At 40.5% G+C, this 20,424-nt stretch overlaps 1 protein-coding gene across 1 annotated transcript in view; it reads left to right on the top strand.

Annotated features, from left to right (window-relative positions):
* MOXD1 (monooxygenase, DBH-like 1) overlaps positions 1-20,424 on the top strand; it is a 99,185-nt gene that overhangs the window by 58,060 nt on the left and 20,701 nt on the right. The window contains exons 6-10 of the mRNA XM_010839691.1: positions 15,011-15,190; positions 15,470-15,572; positions 17,004-17,170; positions 18,225-18,416; positions 19,920-19,979. Coding sequence (XP_010837993.1) covers positions 15,011-15,190; positions 15,470-15,572; positions 17,004-17,170; positions 18,225-18,416; positions 19,920-19,979 — 702 coding nt within the window. The remainder of the gene's footprint in view (positions 1-15,010; positions 15,191-15,469; positions 15,573-17,003; positions 17,171-18,224; positions 18,417-19,919; positions 19,980-20,424) is intronic.

Below are 20,424 nucleotides of genomic sequence, written 5' to 3'. Positions count from 1 at the left end.
ATTTTTAAACTTTACAATATTGTATTAGTTTTGCCAAATATCGAAATGAATCCACCACAGGTATACCTGTGTTCCCCATCCTGAACCCTCCTCCCTCCTCCCTCCCCATACCATCCCTCTGGGTCGTCCCAGTGCACCAGCCCCAAGCATCCAGCATCATGCATCAAACCTGGACTGGCGACTCGTTTCATACATGATTTTATACATGTTTCAATGCCATTCTCCCAAATCTCCCCACCCTCTCCCTCTCCCACAGAGTCCATAAGACTGATCTATACATCAGTGTCTCTTTTGCTGTCTTGTACACAGGGTTATTGTTACCATCTTTCTAAATTCCATATATATGCATTAGTGTACTGTATTGGTGTTTTTCTTTCTGGCTTACTTCACTCTGTATAATAGGTTCCAGTTTCATCCATCTTATTAGAACTGATTCAAATGTATTCTTTTTAATGGCTGAGTAATACTCCATTGTGTATATGTACCACAGCTTTCTTATCCATTCATCTGCTGATGGGCATCTGGGTTGCTTCCATGTCCTGGCAATTATAAACAGTGCTGTGATGAACATTGGGGTACACGTGTCTCTTTCCCTTCTGGTTTCCTCAGTGTGTATGCCCAGCAGTGGGATTGCTGGATCATAAGGCAGTTCTATTTCCAGTTTTTTAAGGAATCTCCCACTGTTCTCCATAGTGGCTGTACTAGTTTGCATTCCCACCAACAGTGTAAGAGAGTTCCCTTTTCTCCACACCCTCTTCAGCATGATTTCTAAAGGCGATTTTCCTGGGATAGGGTTGTTGTTGTTGTTATTCAGTCACTAAATTGTGTCCAACTCTGTGATCTCATGGACTGCAGCACACCAGGCTCCTCTTTCCTTCACTGTCTCCCAGAGTTTGCTCAAATACATGTCCATCGAGTCAGTGATGCTGTCTAACCATCACATACTCTGCCTTCCCTTCTCTTTCTGCTCTCAGTCTTTCCCAGCATCAGGGTCTTTGTCAGCTCTTAGATTCAGGTGACCAAAGTATTGGATATGGAGTGTGGTTCAGAAAGCAAACTCCTGTACATTCAAGAAGATAAGTGTGTGGCTATTGCTATAATTCAGGTAGGATGCATAGGAGGTGTGGACTGGGATGAATATTATGACAGGAAAGTTGCTTGAAGGGTATTTTATATGTGGGAAATACAAAATAGGATGAGCCATATTGCTCTGAAAGTGAAAGTTAGTTGCTCAGTCATGTCTGACTCTTTGCGACCCCATGGACTGTCCATAGAATTCTCCAGGGAAGAATACTGTAGTGGGTGGCCATTCACTTCTCCAGGGGATCTTCCTGACCCGGGAATCTAACCCAGATCTCCTGCATTGCAGGCAGATTCTTTACTGTCTGAGCCACCAGAGGCATATTCTAAATATTTAGTGTTCTCATAAAAAAAATTGGTTTTCAAATATGTTACATACAGAACCCAAAACTCAGATGTTAGCTATTTTGGGAACTCGTTTTTGTGGGTTTTTTTGTTTTTGTTTTTTTTTCAGAAGTCTTAATTAACAGAGCTTATAACTTAATCCAGATTTGAGTGCTCATCTCAGTTTGCGTTATTTGTCTAAAGAGAGGAAAGAAATGAAGGGTGATGGAAGAAAATTATTGTCATTGACAATTACTATCAGCACCAAACTGATTTTCATTTCAACTGAGCATTGCTTTGTGTTGATTTCAGGCAAATCTGTTAGTCTGGAGATTTATAATGTTTCAAGAACTTCAGCTTCATTGACTTTGGCCCTTACTATTCTATTATTTTCATCCTTGGCCTGTTTTCTCTCATGTTAGGAAAATGGTGGCCTCAACTCCCAACATAACATTTTTTCTTTCACATCTTGGGGAAAGGAGAGGACGTCTCTTCCATCAGTCACCATGGAAAAGTCCCTGTGATTTGACCAATTTAAGTTCATGTCAAGGATGGGATCACATAAATGAATTTAGGCCACATAAGGGAAGTAGGAATCATTCTTAGCCCATTGGTATAGCTAAGCAATTCAGGATTCTGGTAGGGAAATCTAGGGGAATCAGTGCTGGGAGGCAACCAGAAATTATCATTCTCCGGTCTATACTTCTCTACCGTTCTAGAATATGAACCATATTGTTGCAGAAAGTGGGACTCCTTCCAGGGACCGAAACAGGGCTCTTGTCTAACACTTGGAAATGAATTGTCCAAGGAGACATATGTGCTGACAAAGCAAGAGATTTTATTGGGAAAGGGCACCCTTGGAGAGCAGTAGGGTAAGGGAACCCAGGAGAACAGCTCTGCCACGTGGCTTGGTGTCTCAGGTTTTATGGTGATGGGATTAGTTTCTGGGTAGTCTTTAGCCAATCATTCTGACTCAGAGTCCTTCCTGAGTGGTGCACACCTTGTTCAGTGAAGATGGATGACAGTGAGAAGGATTCTGAGAGGTGGTTGGACATGTGATGTCTTCTTTTGACCTTTCCTGAACTCTTGCAGTTGGTGGGGCTTATTAGTTCCGTGTTCCTTAGCAGGACCTCCTGTTGTAAAACAACTTACGCAAATGGTTACTATGGTGCCTGGCCAGGGTGGGCGGTTTGAGTCAGTGTGCTTCCCCTAACAATATGACTGTCAGAGTCATGTTTGATGCCTCTTTGCTTTCTCCTTTGACACCTAACACAGAGTGCACAGTAGACTAGATATAGGTGTGTGGTTTTTTGTGTTTTTCCTTAGTTGATTAGTCAAGTGCATGACTAAATGGAGAGCATCTCTTTGAGAGAAAGGATTTTCAGAGCAAAATGATAAGGAATGTTTATGTTCAAAACTGTATATAAACACCCTTAAGTGTCAATGTAGCTTAGTTTCTTTTGGAGAAAGGAGGGAGGCTGTAATTCAGAAAAAGATCTCTGTAGAGAAAATACATCTCAGTCTTATGTATACAGATTTAAAATTCAAATCAAGTCTTTTAGTATGTTGTACACCTTAAATTTGCACAGTGTTATGTGTCAAATATATTTCAAGAAAAATAAATAAGGTAGTAATGGAGAAAGATTCAAATCCAAGAAAATGTGGTCCAAAAATGCTCTTCCATTACACTACTTGTCTTAGGTTGGGTAACCAGAAGCAGTCCTTGGAGACAAGAATTTATGTAGGAAGGATTGATTAAGGAAGTACCAGGAGAAAACAGTAGGGGGCAGAGTAAGGCTATGGAAAGAGCCAAGCAAGGCTATGATGGCTTTGTCGTTCCAGGTTTAACTTATTCTCAATGTCTTAGCCTGTTTGATCTAACAGAATACCACAGACCGGGTGGCTTATAAACAAGAGAAATTTATTTCTCATAGTTCTAGAGGCCGGGAAGTCCAAGACCAAGGCACTGGCAGCTCTGGTGTCTGGTGAGAACCTCTTCCTCAGAGGTGACTGTCTTTTCACTGCAACCTCACATGGAGGAAGGGACAAGGCAGCACCCTGGGGTTACTTACAAGCACAGTAATCCCATTCATGAGGATCTGCCTTCATGACCTAAACACCTCCCAAAGGCCTTGTTTGTAATAAGCTTGGGGGTTAGGATTTTAATACATGAATTTCAGGGCGAGGCACAAGCATTCAGTCCATAGCATATGAAGTATGTTTAGAGCTGTCCCACTTGACCCAAGATTGCTAGACATTCATCCTCCCTTTTCACCTTCCCTAGAGCAATGTACATTATCTTGCACTTCTTGCTGTTTGCAAAGTGAGTGCAAGATTATGCCTCCGAGGACTCTCAGGGGAAGTAATTAGAAATTAGACAACAGAATCTGGATGATGGGTATACAGTAAAGGCTATGGAGACCTGACGTGATCTCGGTGGAGCAGACACTGCCACCTACTACCCTGCGGATAAAGAGGCCAGTGCATCAGTCAGTGTGGTCGTGAGGAGCACCGACTCACAGTCCAGGCCATCAGAAGTTAAACAGGGCTTTGACACCTGGGCAAGTTTCTTAATTTATATGTGTTTTACTTTCCATTTATAGAAAATGTGATAATTCTATTACCTAAGCTCATTATGTTGTTTTGAGGATTAAATGAATATAATGTTTATATGTCTAGTCCAACCTAGACAGCATATTAAAAACATAGACATTACTTTGCCAACAAAGGTCCATCTAGTCAAAGACATGGTTTTCCAGTAGTCATGTCTGGATGTGAGAGTTGGACCATAAAGAAGGCTGAGCACCGAAGAACTGATGCTTTTTAACTGTGGTGTTGAAGAAGACTCTTGAGAGTCCCTTGGACTGCAAGAAGATCATACCAGTCAATCCTAAAGGAAATCAGTCCTGAATATTCCTTTGAAGGACTAATGCTGAAATTGAAACTCCAATACTTTGGCTACCTGATGCAAAGAACTGACTCCTTAGAAAAGACCCTGATGCTGGGAAAGATTGAAGTCAGGAGGAGAAAGGGATGACAGAGGATGAGATGGTTGGATGGCATCACTGACTCAATGGACATGAATTGAGCAAGCTTCAGGAGTTAGTGATGGACAGGGAAGCCTGGTGTGCTGCAGTCCATAGGGTTGCAAAGAGTAGCACATGACTGAGCGACTTAACTGAACTGAGTCTCTATATAAACATGAATCTTAGAGCCTGATAAAAAGTAAGCACTAGTGTGATGTGACCTGCTCAAAGTCCTGTCACACAGCAAGACACAGTTAATGGCACAGCCAGGAAATGAACTTGGTCTCCAAACCTCCAGGTCATTCAACTACTCTTTACTGGCCATATAGCAAATTTATAAATTAAATAAAAATTTAAATAAATTAAATTTAAATTTATAAAATTAATTTTATAGTTAATTTAAATTTTCTTAGAGTAGCTTGGTGGTCTCTAGTTTATTAAAAATTTCAATTAACAAAAAATTAATATATAACTGTAGGTCATGAATAGTCTGTTAAGAATTCAAAGAACAATATATACACTATGTTGTGTTATAAACGCTCTTAAAGGTAATTTTATATCTTTTTTTTATCATTATTGAACTGTTTGGCAAAGGTACCTAGTTAATTCACATGCAGAAGTAAATGACTAAGAATCACAATGTTTAACATTTCTCAAGGATACTTGCATATTCACCAGGTAAAACAGGCTTAATGTTTAATATTAAGTGCCTTGGAATTTCAGGAATCAATAGGCAAGGGATAGAGATACTTATGTGTGTTAGAGGGGTAGATTTCTCTCCCCATATTGTCTTTCAAGGGCATTTTATTGAAGTAACTTTGTTATTACCTTCAGTTCAATTCAGTTCAGTTTAGTCACTCAGTCGTGTCCGACTCTTTGTGACCCCATGAATTGCAGCATGCCAGGCCTCCCTGTCCATCACCAACTCCCAGAGTTCACTCAAACTCAGGTCCATCAAATCGGTGATGCCATCCAGCCATCTCATCCTCTGTTGTCCCCTTCTCCTCCTGCCCCCAATCCCTCCCAGCATCAGAGTCTTTTCCAATGAGTCAACTCTTCGCATGAGCTGGCCAAAGTACTGGAGTTTCAGCTTTAGCATCATTCCTTCCGAAGAACACCCAGGGCTGATATCCTTTAGAATGGACTGGTTGGATCTCCATGCAGTCCAAGGGACTCTTGCACTCAGCTTTCTTCATAGTCCAACTCTCACATCCATACATGACTACTGGAAAAACCATAGCCTTGACTAGACGGACCTTTGCTGGCAAAGTAATGTCTCTGCTTTTGAATATGCTATCTAGGTTGGTCATAACTTTCCTTCCAAGGAGTAAGTGTCTTTTAATTTCATGGCTGCAATCACCATCTGCAGTAATTTTACACAGATCCAATTATGAGTAATAATTAAAATAAAAGAGTAAAACAAAAGCAAAGTAGTTTTACGTGGCAAATTTCCTAAGAGAAAAAGAGATGTTTTCAGATAGTACTACATAAATGCACACGCATATTGATAAATTGATGATATGTGGTTAACGGTGTGATTGTTAATCGGTGGCTTCCCCAGTGGCTCAGCAATAAAGAATCCACCTGCAATGCAGGAGCCGCAGGAGTCATGGGTTTGATCCCCGGGTTGGGAAGATCACCTGGAGGAGGGCATAGCAACACACGTCAGTATTCTTGCCTGGAGAATCCCATGGACAGAGGAGCCCGGTGGGCTATAGTCCATAGGGTCACAAAGAGTTGGACACAACTGAAGCAAGTTAGCAGGCACATGATTATTAATCAGGACTCTTGGTTGCAAGTAACAGAAACCCAACCTGAACTAGCTTAAGAAATAGAAAGGAATGTACTGACTCATGAATTAAGAGGAAAGGTTGAATAAATAAGCCACAGGATGGTAGAGACAAAGCTGGTTTCAGGAACAGAGTTAAGTATTCAAACCCTACCAAGACTGTCTTATCTTTGGCACTTTTCTGTGTGCTGTTATTGTATCTCACCACATGCTGGCTTCTTCCACAGTCTCCACCTTCTAGTAGACAATGAGTTCTTTTTTCATAGTTTGAAAATCCAAAAAAATGATTGATGTGTTAGGCACCGGCCCCTGAACTAGTCAATTGTGGCTGGCAGGGCATGGTCCCACCTGAAGACGGTAGTTCCTTTGAGAATTCAAGATTTCAGTAGGGGATAATTATTTCCCAGTGGTGTCTCTCCCTCAATTTTCCCCTTTTCTTCATTTCTTCTATTCATCTCCATCTGATTTGAACATGATTTCCTGGGCTTTAGTTGCCAAGTCCATTCAAGCTGTGGCCCCTTGATAACACATCAACAAGTCGGGTTTTGCTTTGAACCCTGAACTACTTCAGGCTGGATTACCTGTGGGACAATGATATCGTTCTCTTGCTCAATTTGGTTGCCTCTTAAAAGTCAGATATATTGTCATTCTCAAAGAGCTCTGCCCAGCGAGGATGGAGATAAGAAGGGAGAAAGGGAGGCAAATAGTCATATGACTTTATAATTATCTGCATTGCTAGTTCTGGCTGAAATGTTCTCATAGGCTGCATCACTTTATCAAACAGATGCCCTTTGGCTAACCTTTGTCAGAGATGGTTTGCCTGCTTTACATGGACAGCAACCTATGCCTCGGGTGGGTACATAGAATGGGATGCCAGGGACAAGAACAGGCAAGAACAGTGATGAGGATTTACAAAATTTCCAGCTCATTACAGATTCCACCCATCACCTCTTTCCTTTTGTTTTAATTTTTAATTTATTGAACTGCAAGTTGGCTTTGGAGAGCTGTGTTCCACACATGTTTTAACAAGTCATATCTTAAATGGGAAGACATAGAAGAATAAATAATGGAAAATTGCTCTTAAGAGCTCTAATAACCTCCTGTTTTTCTCACTGATCTCAGTATTCCTAGACCAGTCAAGAAGGGCATTTTATCTCCCCCTTTTTTTAACCCTCCTAAAATAAAATCAAAAGCAAGATGCACATATATTTGGCTATAGATAATGAATCTTTTTTTTTTATTTTTTACATTTTTAAATTTTGAAATCATTTTAGACTTACAAAAAATAGTTGTAAAAATAGTAGATTTTCCTAAATGGTAATATCTTATCTTCCTTAGTTTGATTATCAAAACCAGGAAATTACCCTTGGGACAATATTATTAAATCACCCATGTGCAGGCCAAGTTGCTTCACTCATGTCCAGCTCTTTGCAATCCAGTGGACTGTAACCTGCCAGCCTCCTCTGTTCATGAGATTCTCCAGTCAAGAATACTGAAGTGGGCTTCCATGCCCTCCTCCAGAGGATCTTCCTGACCCAGGGATTGATACCACATCTCTTGCATCTTCTGCATTGGCAGGCAGGTTCTTTACCACTAATGCTACCTGGGAAGCCCCCAACTAACCTACAGACCTATTCACATAAGAGGAAATGATGTATATTTGTGATAAGTTCATGTCACAAACCAGTGCAGAGACAACCATGACCTAGCTACAAATGCACACATCTGAAAATTGTTAGTTTTTTATTTAAAAATTGAGATGGGGGCTGTACTAGATTCCTAGAACTTCCACAATAAATGACCACAAGCTGCGTGGGTAACTTGAAACAGCAGAAAGTTACTCTCTCAGAGCTCTGGAAGTCAGAAGTCCAAAATCAAGGTGTTGGCAGGGCCATGCTTTCTCAGAAGGCTCTAGCAGAGAAGCCTTCCTTGGTCCTTCCAGTTTCTTATGCTTTCTGGGGTTACTTGGTTTCTGGCAACTTGACTCCCATCTCTGCCTCTATCTTCAGATGGCTATCTTCTCTTTGTGTATCTGAATCTGAATCTTCTCTCTCTTCTCTAAAGACACTAGTCATTGGATTTAGGACCCATCCTCAGCCAGTGCAAACTCATCTTAACTAATTACAGGTGCAAAGACCATATTTTCAAATAATGTTACATTCTGAGGTTCTAGGTGGATGTGAATTTTGCAGGAACACTGCTTAACCCAGTACAGGGGAATTAAGCAAAAAATAATTTTATTTTGCAAGCGTTAGTATTGAGGTCATTGGTATTTGAAAGCTAAGAAAACATGGTTACACTCAGGTTACCTTTTTTAAAATTAATTATTCATTTATTTTTGGCTGTGCTGGGTCCTCATTGCCGCACATGGGCTTTCTCTAGTTGTGGTGTGTGGGCTTCTCACTGAGGTGGCTTCTCTTGTTACAGAGCGTGGATCAGGGATTGAACCTGTGTCACCTGCATTGGCAGGCAGATTCTTAATCACTGGACCACCAGGGAAGTTCCTAGGTTACCTTTTAAAGGTCGCACTCACTAGACTTGGTGACTGCATCTCGGGGAGATGGTGGAGGAGGTGGGATGTAGCCTAGGTCACTGGAGTTGAGAAGATCAGGAAATTAGGAGGCAATGCATTTGATGACTCAGCCTCCTTAATGTTGGCTTCATTTCCATTCAATGAGTAGCTATTAAGCAGTCAGTGTGTTACAAGGACTTTGCTTTGACCTGGCTAAAGAGAGTAAGGGAAGATGGGTTCATGAGGAACGGTATAAGGGCTTTTTGATGCTCAGGAACATAAAACAACAGTCAATAACACTGCTTTATGGTCAGTTTTAACTTTCGCCTTGATCTTGGCTATGCTTAGCAGCTGTCGTTTTTTCTCCTTTTTATTGCTAAGTCTTCTCAAGAATACCCCAAAGTTCCATTTTCTTGAACTAACTGAAGGGACTGTTTTAATCTTTAAAATCCTTCAGGTTAAAGACTTCCCTCTCTTTTTATCTGTGTTTTGGTTCCTGGGCTGTTTTTTAGTTTGCACATAGGCTAACAGATAACCCACAGCTGCTAGACCATCCTTGCTTGGCTTGTTGCATATGACGGTGCGTGTACAGGCCTACCATCTGTTCTAGATCTGTCAATTTCACTTATGTACAAGAACACAGTGATCAATGACATAGTTTAATATTCGGTGTCATTGCCACCTACTTCCATAGGCACTTTTAAATTGTATTTTTTAAAATTTATTTCTTCTGCCAAACTCATACTCAGCTTAAAAGCAAAATTCACTTAAATGTTCATTGCAGTCTCAGAAATACCAATTTATTTATATTTGTGTGCCTTATCTGGCCATGACCTTCTGTGGCAATTTTTATCACTGCAATATTTTTTTGAATAGAGGAAACTTTGGGGATTCCCATTTTGATTGTGATGATAATGTGACATCTGTGAAGTAGGAATCAAAATAAGAGAGTGCTTCCCCTTATAGTAGTGATAGACAAATAAGCATTACAGCCTTGTTTGTCTCAAAAATTTTTAAATACAGAAGTATAGAAGTCCACCATTGATTCAAATCGGGCGGTGATGCCAAAGGAAAACTCTTTCCCGTGGACTGTTACCAGGACACAAGAAAGAGCAGTGCTAAATGCTTGTGTTCTGCCACCAAGCAGCGTGAGTCATGGAGCTCTGTGCGCTTCCGTCTCCTTCCTCAGATGGTGCTCGCCTGTCTCTGCCTCACTCTTCCTTGGTGTAAAGAAGGATATCACAGCAGGGGATAAAACACAAGTGCTGTGACTGCTTCAAATGTTTGTGGAATGGTCATGGCAGCAGAAGATAATATGCAGTGGTCATTTGGTGGGTGATTGGTAGCCATGAGCTGGCAGCACTAGGCTTTGTAAGCATGACAGGAAGCTTTGTGGGAAATTCTACCCCATACCGGGTGCCATGAGCCAATGGCCCTGTCCTGCATCAAGCTGTTCACATTCCCTGGAACTTGGACTCCGTGCTAAGTGGGTATTTCCTGTCCAGAGGGATATCATTGGTGTCTCACTTAATTATCCCCCATGGTCAACTCAAAATTCTCTATCAAGAAGTTCTCCTCTTTTCAAGAGTTTGATAGCTCATATTTTTTCTGGCGGCCTCTTGGCTCACATGGTAAAGAATCTTCCTGCAATGCAGGAGACCTGGGTTCTATCACTGGGTTGGGAAGATCTCCTGGAGAAAGAAATGGCAACCCACTCCAATATTCTTGCCTGGGGAATCCCATGGACAGAAAAGCCTGGCGCAGTCCATGGGGTCACAAAGAGTCGGACACGACTGAGCGACTAACATTTCAACACTTTATTCAGTAGTTATCCCTACATATTATTCTCAGGCACTTCTCTTTCTTTGTCTCTCAATCTCACAACAGGAAACAAAAACAAAAACAAAACATCTTTTTTCTAAGGACTTTGCCTCTTCCAAGGCTTCTTATATTTCCCAATGAACAGTACCTGGGTTTGCATGCAGTAAGTTTCCTTGTTGCTTTGTGGGTGTATTTTTCCTAGGAAATCCTCATTTTCTAGGCTGTACTATCAATTTGTAACCTGGGGGTTGGATTGCAATTTAATTCTCCTTGAAGCCTTCACTGGGTTTCCAGGTGAGACCTTGTTATTTGCCCTCCCACAAAGGCCATAGTCTGTCTCCTCTCCCTAGAGACCAGGGCATGTGGACAGGGTAGCAAAAGAAGGTAGGAGACTCCCCAGGCATGAGGCTCCCTCCCAGTGTGGCGCTGCTCCCTTGATGGCAGCATTGTGTGGGGATTTTCAGTAGTGGCTCCTGAAGCACTTCCTGGGGCTGGCTCCCTGGTGTCATCACCCTCTTGCTGACAACTGTCGGCAACTTGACTATGTGAAACCTTTCATCCACCCACTCACTGGCAGCAACTTCCAAAGTTGTTGGTGATCTCCAACCTATCTTCCTTCAATATTATGTGTTGCAATTCAAAGAGTACTAACTTAAGGGGTCAGACCAGCCTAGTTTCAAATCCCCATCTACCACTTCCTAGCCATGATTGGATTTGCTGCAGAATCCTCCGAGTCTCAGTTTTCTCCTCTGTCAAATGGAAACAGTAACGTTTACCTAATAGATTTGTTATAAATAGTAAGTGAAATATGTGAACTGACTCAATAGTGGCTGGTAGGAGGTAGGAGGTGCTAAATAAAAGACAGATGTTACTATTGTCATTCCTAGAGTGCTTTGTGAGCTTGGCAACTTGGTGTTGGTTTCAGCACTCGCTTTGTATATAAAAAAGCACTTATTCTTTTAAAATTAATTATACTGGAGTTGCTTTACAATGTTGTGTTGGTTTCTGCTATACAGCAAAGTGAATCAGCCATGTGTGTACATATATCCCCTCTTTTTTGGATTTCCTTCCCATTTTGTTCACCACAGAGCACTGAGTACAGTTTCTTGAGCTATACAGTAGGTTTTCATTAGTTATCTATTTTACGTGTAAAAGTCACTTACTCTTAAAAATTTTTTTTTTATTTTAAGAATTTTTAAAGTTATTTGAAGCTCCTTTAAGCACCATCCAGCCTCACATAATCTGCCCCCTTGCTCTCTAGTGCCCTCTTGTGGTGCCTCAGTGAAAGCCAGTAGTTTCTGCAGCAGCCTTGCTGTGTGCTGTGCTTAGTCACTCAAGTGTGTCCCACTCTGCGACCTGAAGGACTATAGCCCACCAGGCTCCTCTGTCCATGGGATTCTCCAGGCAAGAATACTGGAGTGGATTGCCATGCCCTCCTCTAGGGAATTTTCCCAATCAAGGGATCAAACCCAGGTCTTCCACATTGCAAGTGGATTATTTACCTTCTGAACCACTAGGGAAGCCCAGGGTAGCTGCCCTGGGAGAAGCCAATCCTCATTTGCCCTTAGGGGCTCCTATCCAGAACCTAGCTAGTAGAGCTCAGTACAGCCTACAGGGTTTGGCTTGAACTTAGAAAGAAAAGAAAGTGAAGTCGCTCGGTCGGGTCCGACTCTTGGAGATCCATGGACTGTAGCCCACCAGGCTCCTCTGTCCATGGAATTTTTCAGGCAAGAGTACTGGAGTGATTTTCCATTTCCTTCTCCAGGGGATCTTCCTAACCCAGGGATTGAACCTGGGTCTCCCAAATTGCAGACAGACACTTTACCATCTGAGCCACCATGAAAACCCCTAGGCACATAGCAAAATCCTCACATGTGCCTGAATATTTAACTAAAGACATATTAGCAGTTCCCTGTTCCCCTTGGAGTACTGATGCACCCAAATAAGTATCAGTTCAGTTCAGTTCAGTTCAGTCGCTCAGTCATGTCCGACTCTTTGCGACCCCATGAATCGCAGCATGCCAGGCCTCCCTGTCCATCACCAACTCCCGGGTCCATCGAGTCAGTGATGCCATCCAACCATCTCATCCTCTGTTGCCCCGTCTCCTCCTGGCCCCAGTCCCTCCCAGCATCAGGGTCTTTTCCAATGAGTCAACTCTTCTCATGAGGTGGCCAAAAAAGCGCCTTCCCTGTTGGCTCAGTGGTAAAGAATCTGCCTGTCAAATTCAGGAGCTGCTGGAGACATGGGTTTGATCATCAGATTGGGAAGAATACCTGGAAGAGGAAATGGCAACTCTCCCCAGCATTCTTGCCTGGAGAATCCCATGGACAGAGGAGCCTGGCGGGCTACAGTCCTTGGGGTTGCAAAGACTCAGACACGACCAAGCATACATGCACACACACACAAATCAAATTTGACATGGAAACTATAATCTCAGAAAATCCTGGGCTGCCCTTCTGTGTAATTGTTATACCATGTGTGAACAGTAACTGTCATTTTGAAGCAAAATAGAAAACAGTTTCAGTCTTCAGGATATACAGTCCTCTAGAGATGAGTGCAAGCACAGCCATGTGCAAGGTCATTTTCTGTGAATGTGATGTTAAAAATGTACTTGTGGGTTAGGCATAGCAGGGCTCACTATTCCACACAAAACAAAAGCTGGATTTAAAAATTCAGACCGCCTGGCTGCCCATTCAAATCTCTACCTAATGCCTACTGCTTCTCTCTTTGGCTGCCTTGACCTTTCCCTATTAAAAAAGTAAGAATGAATGAGAGACTATATAGAAAATCAAAATGGCAAGACTTAGGAGGAAATAGCTGAAAAGACTTCATCTTTTTATGCCCCGTGACTTCACTTTCACTTTTCACTTTCATGCATTGGAGAAGGAAATGGCAACCCATTCCAGTGTTCTTGCCTGGAGAATCCCAGGGACAGCGGAGCTTGGTGGGCTGCTGTCTATGGGGTCGCACAGAGTCAGACACAACTGAAGTGACTTAGCAGCAGCAGCAGCAGCAGCAAAGCAAGGTTTTTAAATGAATTGTTTGCATTTGAGTAGTTAGGGCTAAAAGCACAAGGATGGATGAGCTCTAAGACAGCAAACTCTTGAAAACACACAAAGGATCACTGTGTCAGATGAACAGAAGGCTCTACCAACCCTGTAACCAGTGGCCATCCCTATAGTCCAGCTAAGCCAAGTACGGGATTTGTCTACCTTCTCTGGCAGTAAGGCTTTTTGAGGTGTTAGAATGTGCTTAGCTCATTCCAGTTTCCTGGACAGTGTTCTGAAGGGAACTTACAGAAAGGACAGTCGAATGAACATAGTCACCTTACTCATGCTTTCAGGACCAACATCACCACTCATTCTGTTTTCAGCAGTTTCCAGTCTCCTTCTAATTTGAATCACTACACATCACATCACTACAATGACTTTTTCTCTCCTAAATTCTAATGGTAAAATTCTTATTAGAATTTGATTTTAATCACTAAAATAAAAGTGTCCTTTATTGAGCCTTCCTTTGTGCCTAGTACTATGCTCTGCACCATATAGATGATAGATAGAAAGATAGGTATTACTACCTCCAGTGCATGTGTGCTAAGTTGCTTCAGTTGCATCTGACTCTTTGCGATCCTGTGGACTGTAGCCTGGCCAGGCTTCTCTGTCCATGGGATTCTCCAGGCAAGAATACTGGAGTGGGTTGCCATGCCCTCCTCCAGGAGATCTTCCCAACCCAGGGATCGAACCTGCGTCTCTTAAGTCTCCTGCATTGGCAGGCAGGTTCTTTACCACTTGTGCCACGTGGGAAGCCCCAATACCTCCAGTAGGGATGGGCAAAGATAACATTTTAAGGGAGACTGAAGGAGTTTATGCCTGTGTGATTTTTTTTTCCTCTGTGAGAGGGAGACAGAGAGATGGAGAGATAGAGAGTGCCAGGCAAAGTAAAGCCTGGAAGAGAGCAAGCAGGTTTTGAAACAGCTGCTACACAGAATGTTAAGGGAAACAACAAGTTTAAAAAGCAAACAACACATTAGTAAAGTCCTTCCCAGGTGGTAAGGAATCCACGTGCAGTACAGGAGATGTGGGTTCAATCCCTAGGTCAGGAAGATCCCCTGGAGAAGGAAATGACAACCCATTCCAGTATTCTTGCCTGGAAAATCCCATTGACAGAGGAACCTGGAGGGCTACAGTCCATGGAGTCACATAAGAGTTGGATTCGACTCAGTGACTTAACAACAATGATTCTTAGAGAAGTGAATGGTTATTGCATCTTTGCTCTTGCCATCATCATCATCAGTCATCATCTCCAGAATAAATTACGCTTCAACCGCACAACAGTTACACAATTGAGAAAACTATTCCTTTGAAAAACGGATGATCATTTATGCTAGTTTCATGCCTATCAGAGGGTGTTGAAGGGTGTTTATTGATTGCATCGTCCCTCTCACCTGTGCTTGCTTAGGTTGAGCCCGTGATTCAGAAAGGCCACGAGAGTCTGGTCCATCACATCCTGCTCTATCAGTGCAGCAGCAACTTTAGTGACAGCGTGCTGGACGACGGGCACGAGTGTTACCACCCTAACATGCCCGATGCCTTCCTCACCTGTGAGACCGTCATTTTCGCCTGGGCCATTGGTGGAGAGGTGGGACCACCGATTACTGAGATGTAACAAAGTAAACTGATCACTTTTCCCCCTACAATTCTAACACTTCTAAGTAAAACTCGATGTACGCTTTTTGATATGAGGGTGGGTTATTTTTCTTTCCACAGGAAATCATTCTTAAGCCATTTTATTTGATCAACTATAGATTAATACAGTTGTAGAATGTTGAAATATCATTGAGAGTGTTTGGTTTTTGAATGGAGTAGAGCTCGGAGGGACTTTCACAGAACACTGTGTCATGGAATTTTGCTCTTTTAGGGTTTTTCCTATCCACCTCATGTTGGATTATCCCTTGGCACTCCGTTAGATCCTCATTATGTGCTCCTGGAAGTCCATTATGACAATCCAACATATAAGGAAGGTGAGTATTTTTGTATACATTCTACCTATGATTTTTAAAAGTTTTGTAACTTTTCCCTTTATTTCAACAGAGTTAAACAGACTTCAAATAAAATAGCATTTAATGTTGTAAAAAAAATTAACCTATACATTTGTCATCCAAATTAGGATACCTTTTAGAGTAGAAAAGGGCACTATAAACAGTTACACTGGGACAGCAGTCATTGGCCAGCAATGAGCCAGGCAAATGGGCACATGTGGTCACTAATCTTAAAAAGCCATTTGGACATTACTTACCAGAAAGTAGAAATATAGACTTTTCCCTTTATGGTGTAAATTAGTCTGAAATACATGGTGCTTCTGAAACATTTTCTGTCTAAAAGCACATATGAAAAACTACCATTTATCACACTAGAAGATATTAAGCATTTTGCTGTGTTGACAACTGCAGTTGACACTGGTGTAATATGTTGAAATGAAGAGGGGCAAGTGTTTAAACCTGAATTTACTATGTAATATCCCAACACCAAAAACTTAAAGGATTCAATATGAAATTATCAATAAAAGAAACTCAAGGTTATGATTTTACACTGATTTGTGCAATTTTTCAGAAAATACTGAGCACCAAGGATGTGCTGGATCTGTGCTTAATCACATAATGTCCTCACCTTCAGGGATATTATAGTGTAGTGGGAAAGGCGAACAATAAAATAATCACAACAATTAATACAAAATTATTTATATGCTAATTGATCCAATGGGTCAGTGTACAGGTAGGTAAGTCACTGTTGCAGAAATGAGTCAATTAATTTCCAAGTGGAATGGATTTATGAAGTGTTTGGGGCCTATACTCTCCCTCCTTATGATAACTGTGTCACAGCAAGAGGAGTACCTTATCTTTCCTCCCCACCAGGCCTGTTGTTATGCTGTTCACATCATAGATTCTTAATAATTGTTTGTTGATTATATGACTGATGAATTATTAAAAGACTGGTGATAAACTATAAAGAAAGTTAATTATTAATATTTTTCTCCATCATCACATGGTTTCTAGACCCAGTGGTTTTCACCTTTATGTAAATGTTACTGAGCTTCACCTCAAAACAGTATCAAATAAAACTTCCATTGAGTTACTATATATTCTAATGAATGACTTAGAATTTTTATTTCTGTCTTCATGTTAGATAATTGTGGAATATATCATTAGATAATACAAACGTGTCTCCCATGGTACGCTGTGTAAGTTTTTTTTGTGAATCTGGATGTTGCCTTTCATTAATCTTTGCTTGTATTCCTTTCCTTTGTGAGAGTTTAAGGAAAATCATAAAATAAATGATATTTATTTATAAATAAAATATATATAAAAATAAACCTATATCAGCTGAATATGGAAAACTTTTTCAAGTACTCAAGCTCACTTTTAATTTTTCTTGTCTAAATGCTCTTGTTCCAGGCTTAATAGATAATTCTGGATTGAGATTATTTTATACGGCAGATATAAGGAAATACGATGCTGGGGTGATTGAGGCTGGCCTCTGGGTAAGCCTCTTTCACACCATCCCTCCAGGCCTGTCCGACTTCCGGTCTGAGGGTCACTGCACCCTGGAATGCCTGGAAGAGGTATGGTGTGTCTGGGTCTGTGAGCTGCTCTTCCTAGATTAATCTATGCTCGTAGAAACTGTGTTTGGAAAATTCCAAGTTTATTACTAACCTTTTTCTTGTTGTCATGCTATGAAATGATTGTTTACAATTTTAGCGAGACCTTTATTGCTTTTTAAAATCCTGAAGGCTGCAGGAGTAGAATTTTGGTGTTTTCCTTCCTTTCCCTTCCTTTGTTTGTTTCATATTGGACACTTCATTTTATCTTTTACGGTTTCAGCCTTTGTGTAGTCCCCTTTTGCTTTCTCAACTTTATTTTTTATTCATATTTGTTTTTTCCATGATTTATTTTCATTTTTTCTCATTTTCTCTGATTTATAGCTACTGACCCTTCTTTAACCAAATAGCAAAAATAACTAATATAAAATACATATTGGATAAGAGAAAACTATATATAAGTATTTTATAATGGCTGCTTCATTCATAGTTCTTTTTTTCTTGAATGAAAGTATTTCAACATGGATCGTATTCTTTATAAATTATAGGATATTGTGGTTGTAGACAGTATGGAAGAATGGTAGAATGGAAAGGTTATGCTCTTCTGAATTATTTAGACTATTTAGACCATGAATTAAATTGCCATGACATCATTCTCTAGCTGTAGGACTGTGAGCAATTCATTTAATTTAATTCTCCCAGTTCAATTTTCTTATCTGGAAAAGTGGGAGTAGATTCTCCCTTTAAGAGTTTCAATTTTCAAGCTACCAAAATACTGGATTCTTTTTGCCAGAAGCTGTAACTGTTTGCTCACTTCCTAAAAGAAGAAAAAAGAAAGATAGAAGTGATCAGTTGGTCCTCAGCAAGCATTAGTTCTTCTTCTTTCCTCCCAGCCAGTATCGCTTCACAAAGATTGGAATAAGTCAGGAAAAATCCAAATTATAAATGTCTGGCAGCTCATGTGTTGACTTAAATTGTGTTAGCTTTTCTTCTCAGTTGTCCCTCCAAGTCTGTTTTAAGGTGAACTGTTTGCACTTGTTTGGACACCTAATCAGGGCTCCCCCTGTATCTCCTGTAGGCTTTGGAAGCTGAAAAGCCAAGTGGCATCCATGTTTTTGCTGTTCTGCTCCACGCTCACCTGGCAGGCAGAGGCATCAGGCTGCGTCATTTTCGCAAAGGGGAGGAGATGAGATTACTTGCTTACGATGATGATTTTGACTTCAATTTCCAGGAGTTTCAGTACCTAAAAGAAGAACAAACAATCTTACCAGTATGAATGTTTTTATTCTTTATCACTGAATGTCATCAAAATCCTGAAGCATATACCTGCTAAGAATTAGCCAGGTTTTTCCTGGTGTAATGAATTGTTCATCCTATCCATAGCTTCAAAGCCACCCACCATGGCTGTTGCATAACCCTCACGGAATGTGTTTGATCTGTTTTCCAAAATTGAAACTTGTTTTTCTTACTATTCCCAGGGGCAACTCAAGTCGTTGATTTCAAAGGAAATAAAACTTAGGTTTTGTGCTCTAAGCACCATTTTTCTAGACTCCCCAGTTAGTAATCCCTTGGCTTGCAGTTCTGGTAATGGTAAGATCAGAAGTTTTGAAAGTTCCATTGCAATAAAAGTGAATATAAGATCACTTTTTCTTTTGACTAAGGTATTAGGACATAGCTAATTATATTACTGTGTGTAACCCGGCTGGCAACCATACTTGAAGTTCTGATGAAACAACACAGAAAGGAATCTTGTGCCTTCCAATGATGAACAATTTAAAAATTTTATGATGCTTCATTTTGTCAAATTTTTTGACATTGAGCTCAATAGTTATACAAGTTCCTACCCTACTTTTCTTCTTAAGAGTCAGATATTTGTACTATTTATGAAATGAGAATAATAGCAATATCTTTTCTACATGCAGTAATTCTCTGGTATCCTCTGGGAGTAGAAGGATGAAGTTTGAGTGATCTCAAGATTCTTAAGGACTACACTCCGTTTTATGGTGTTGTCTGGTGTTGGGGCTCTCTAACCAGCTTTTTTTGGGTTGTCTCAGAGTTCCTCAACTAATATGTCATGAGAGGATATAAATGTTGAAATACTGATTCCTCCCTCTGAATATCCAGGCAGCGAGGACAAATCTGAGGGCCATTACCCAGAGCTTGCTGCTTCTGGTCTGTAACTAGCCTGTCCACTTACCTGACCTGGAGCCATAAAAAATTAGTTTCTTTATGTGCAGTACTGTTCAAAAGGTTGAAAAGTACTGGAAAAAATAAGTTACTAGTAATTTGCCTCACAAGTCTGTTTTACGAAAATAAATACCTGATTAAGGACCTTTAAAGTAAATAATGTAAATAAGAAGATAATCACAGTAACTAGTATCTGTGGCCAACACTTAAGAAGTGTTTAATCTGTACTTAGAACTAAATGTGTGTTCTGTCATTTAATTTCCTCACAACAGCTGTGTGAGATAAGTGCTATTTTTATCATTATTTTTTAGATGAACAAATTGTGCCCAGATGATTCATTTCCTTACCTAAGGTCATGCAGCTAGAACATTGTGGAGTCTGGCCTGAACAAAGAGAGCCTTATTTGTTTGTTTGCTTGCTTATTATGCTAGCAAACCTAGAATTTAATAGATCAAAAGTCTACTCTTGAGTCAAATTACTTAATGCATGCATTCATATAGCAGATTAAACTGTTGGCCTACAGATGTGTTAGATAAATAAAACAGCATGAAACTCCAATCTGAAAGCTTCCACTTTTATGTTTTAGGGAGATAATCTAATTACTGAGTGTCGGTACAACACAAAAGATAGAGCCCGGATGACTTGGGTAAGAAGAATTTTATTATTAAAATTTATTTGTGGAGGGGGAGAAATAAACTTTGATTTTAGAACAGAAAAAAAGAAAAAGCATTCCTATTTGGAAGCAAAATTCCTGACTGTCTTGAACATGAAACATCGTAAAAGTGAAATCAGAGCTGTTTTAAGATTTTATCGGATTAACTAATGATACTATGGTAATATTTGCAGTGCAATTTATTGACTCTTTCATGAAAAGCTATCCTTAATCTTTTAGTTTTTCCTCACCGAATATTATTAATAAAAGACCTGTGGTTACTAATGACCATGCACATGAGTCTGGACTTAGATGAATCAAAACTTCAAAAAGAAATGAATTCCATGACCTTAGGGCTTCTGACCCAAAGAGAAATCTGGTTCCAGCAGATTTACTGGGGAGTTCTGCCAAACATTCAAGAAATAAATCTCTCATGTCT

This window comes from Bison bison, unplaced genomic scaffold, assembly GCF_000754665.1.
Source record: "Bison bison bison isolate TAMUID 2011002044 unplaced genomic scaffold, Bison_UMD1.0 scf7180017864132, whole genome shotgun sequence".
Classification (NCBI taxonomy): Eukaryota; Metazoa; Chordata; class Mammalia; order Artiodactyla; family Bovidae; genus Bison; species Bison bison.
The sequence above is the reverse complement of the archived record's forward strand: the minus strand, read 5'-3'. Positions and strand labels throughout refer to the sequence as shown.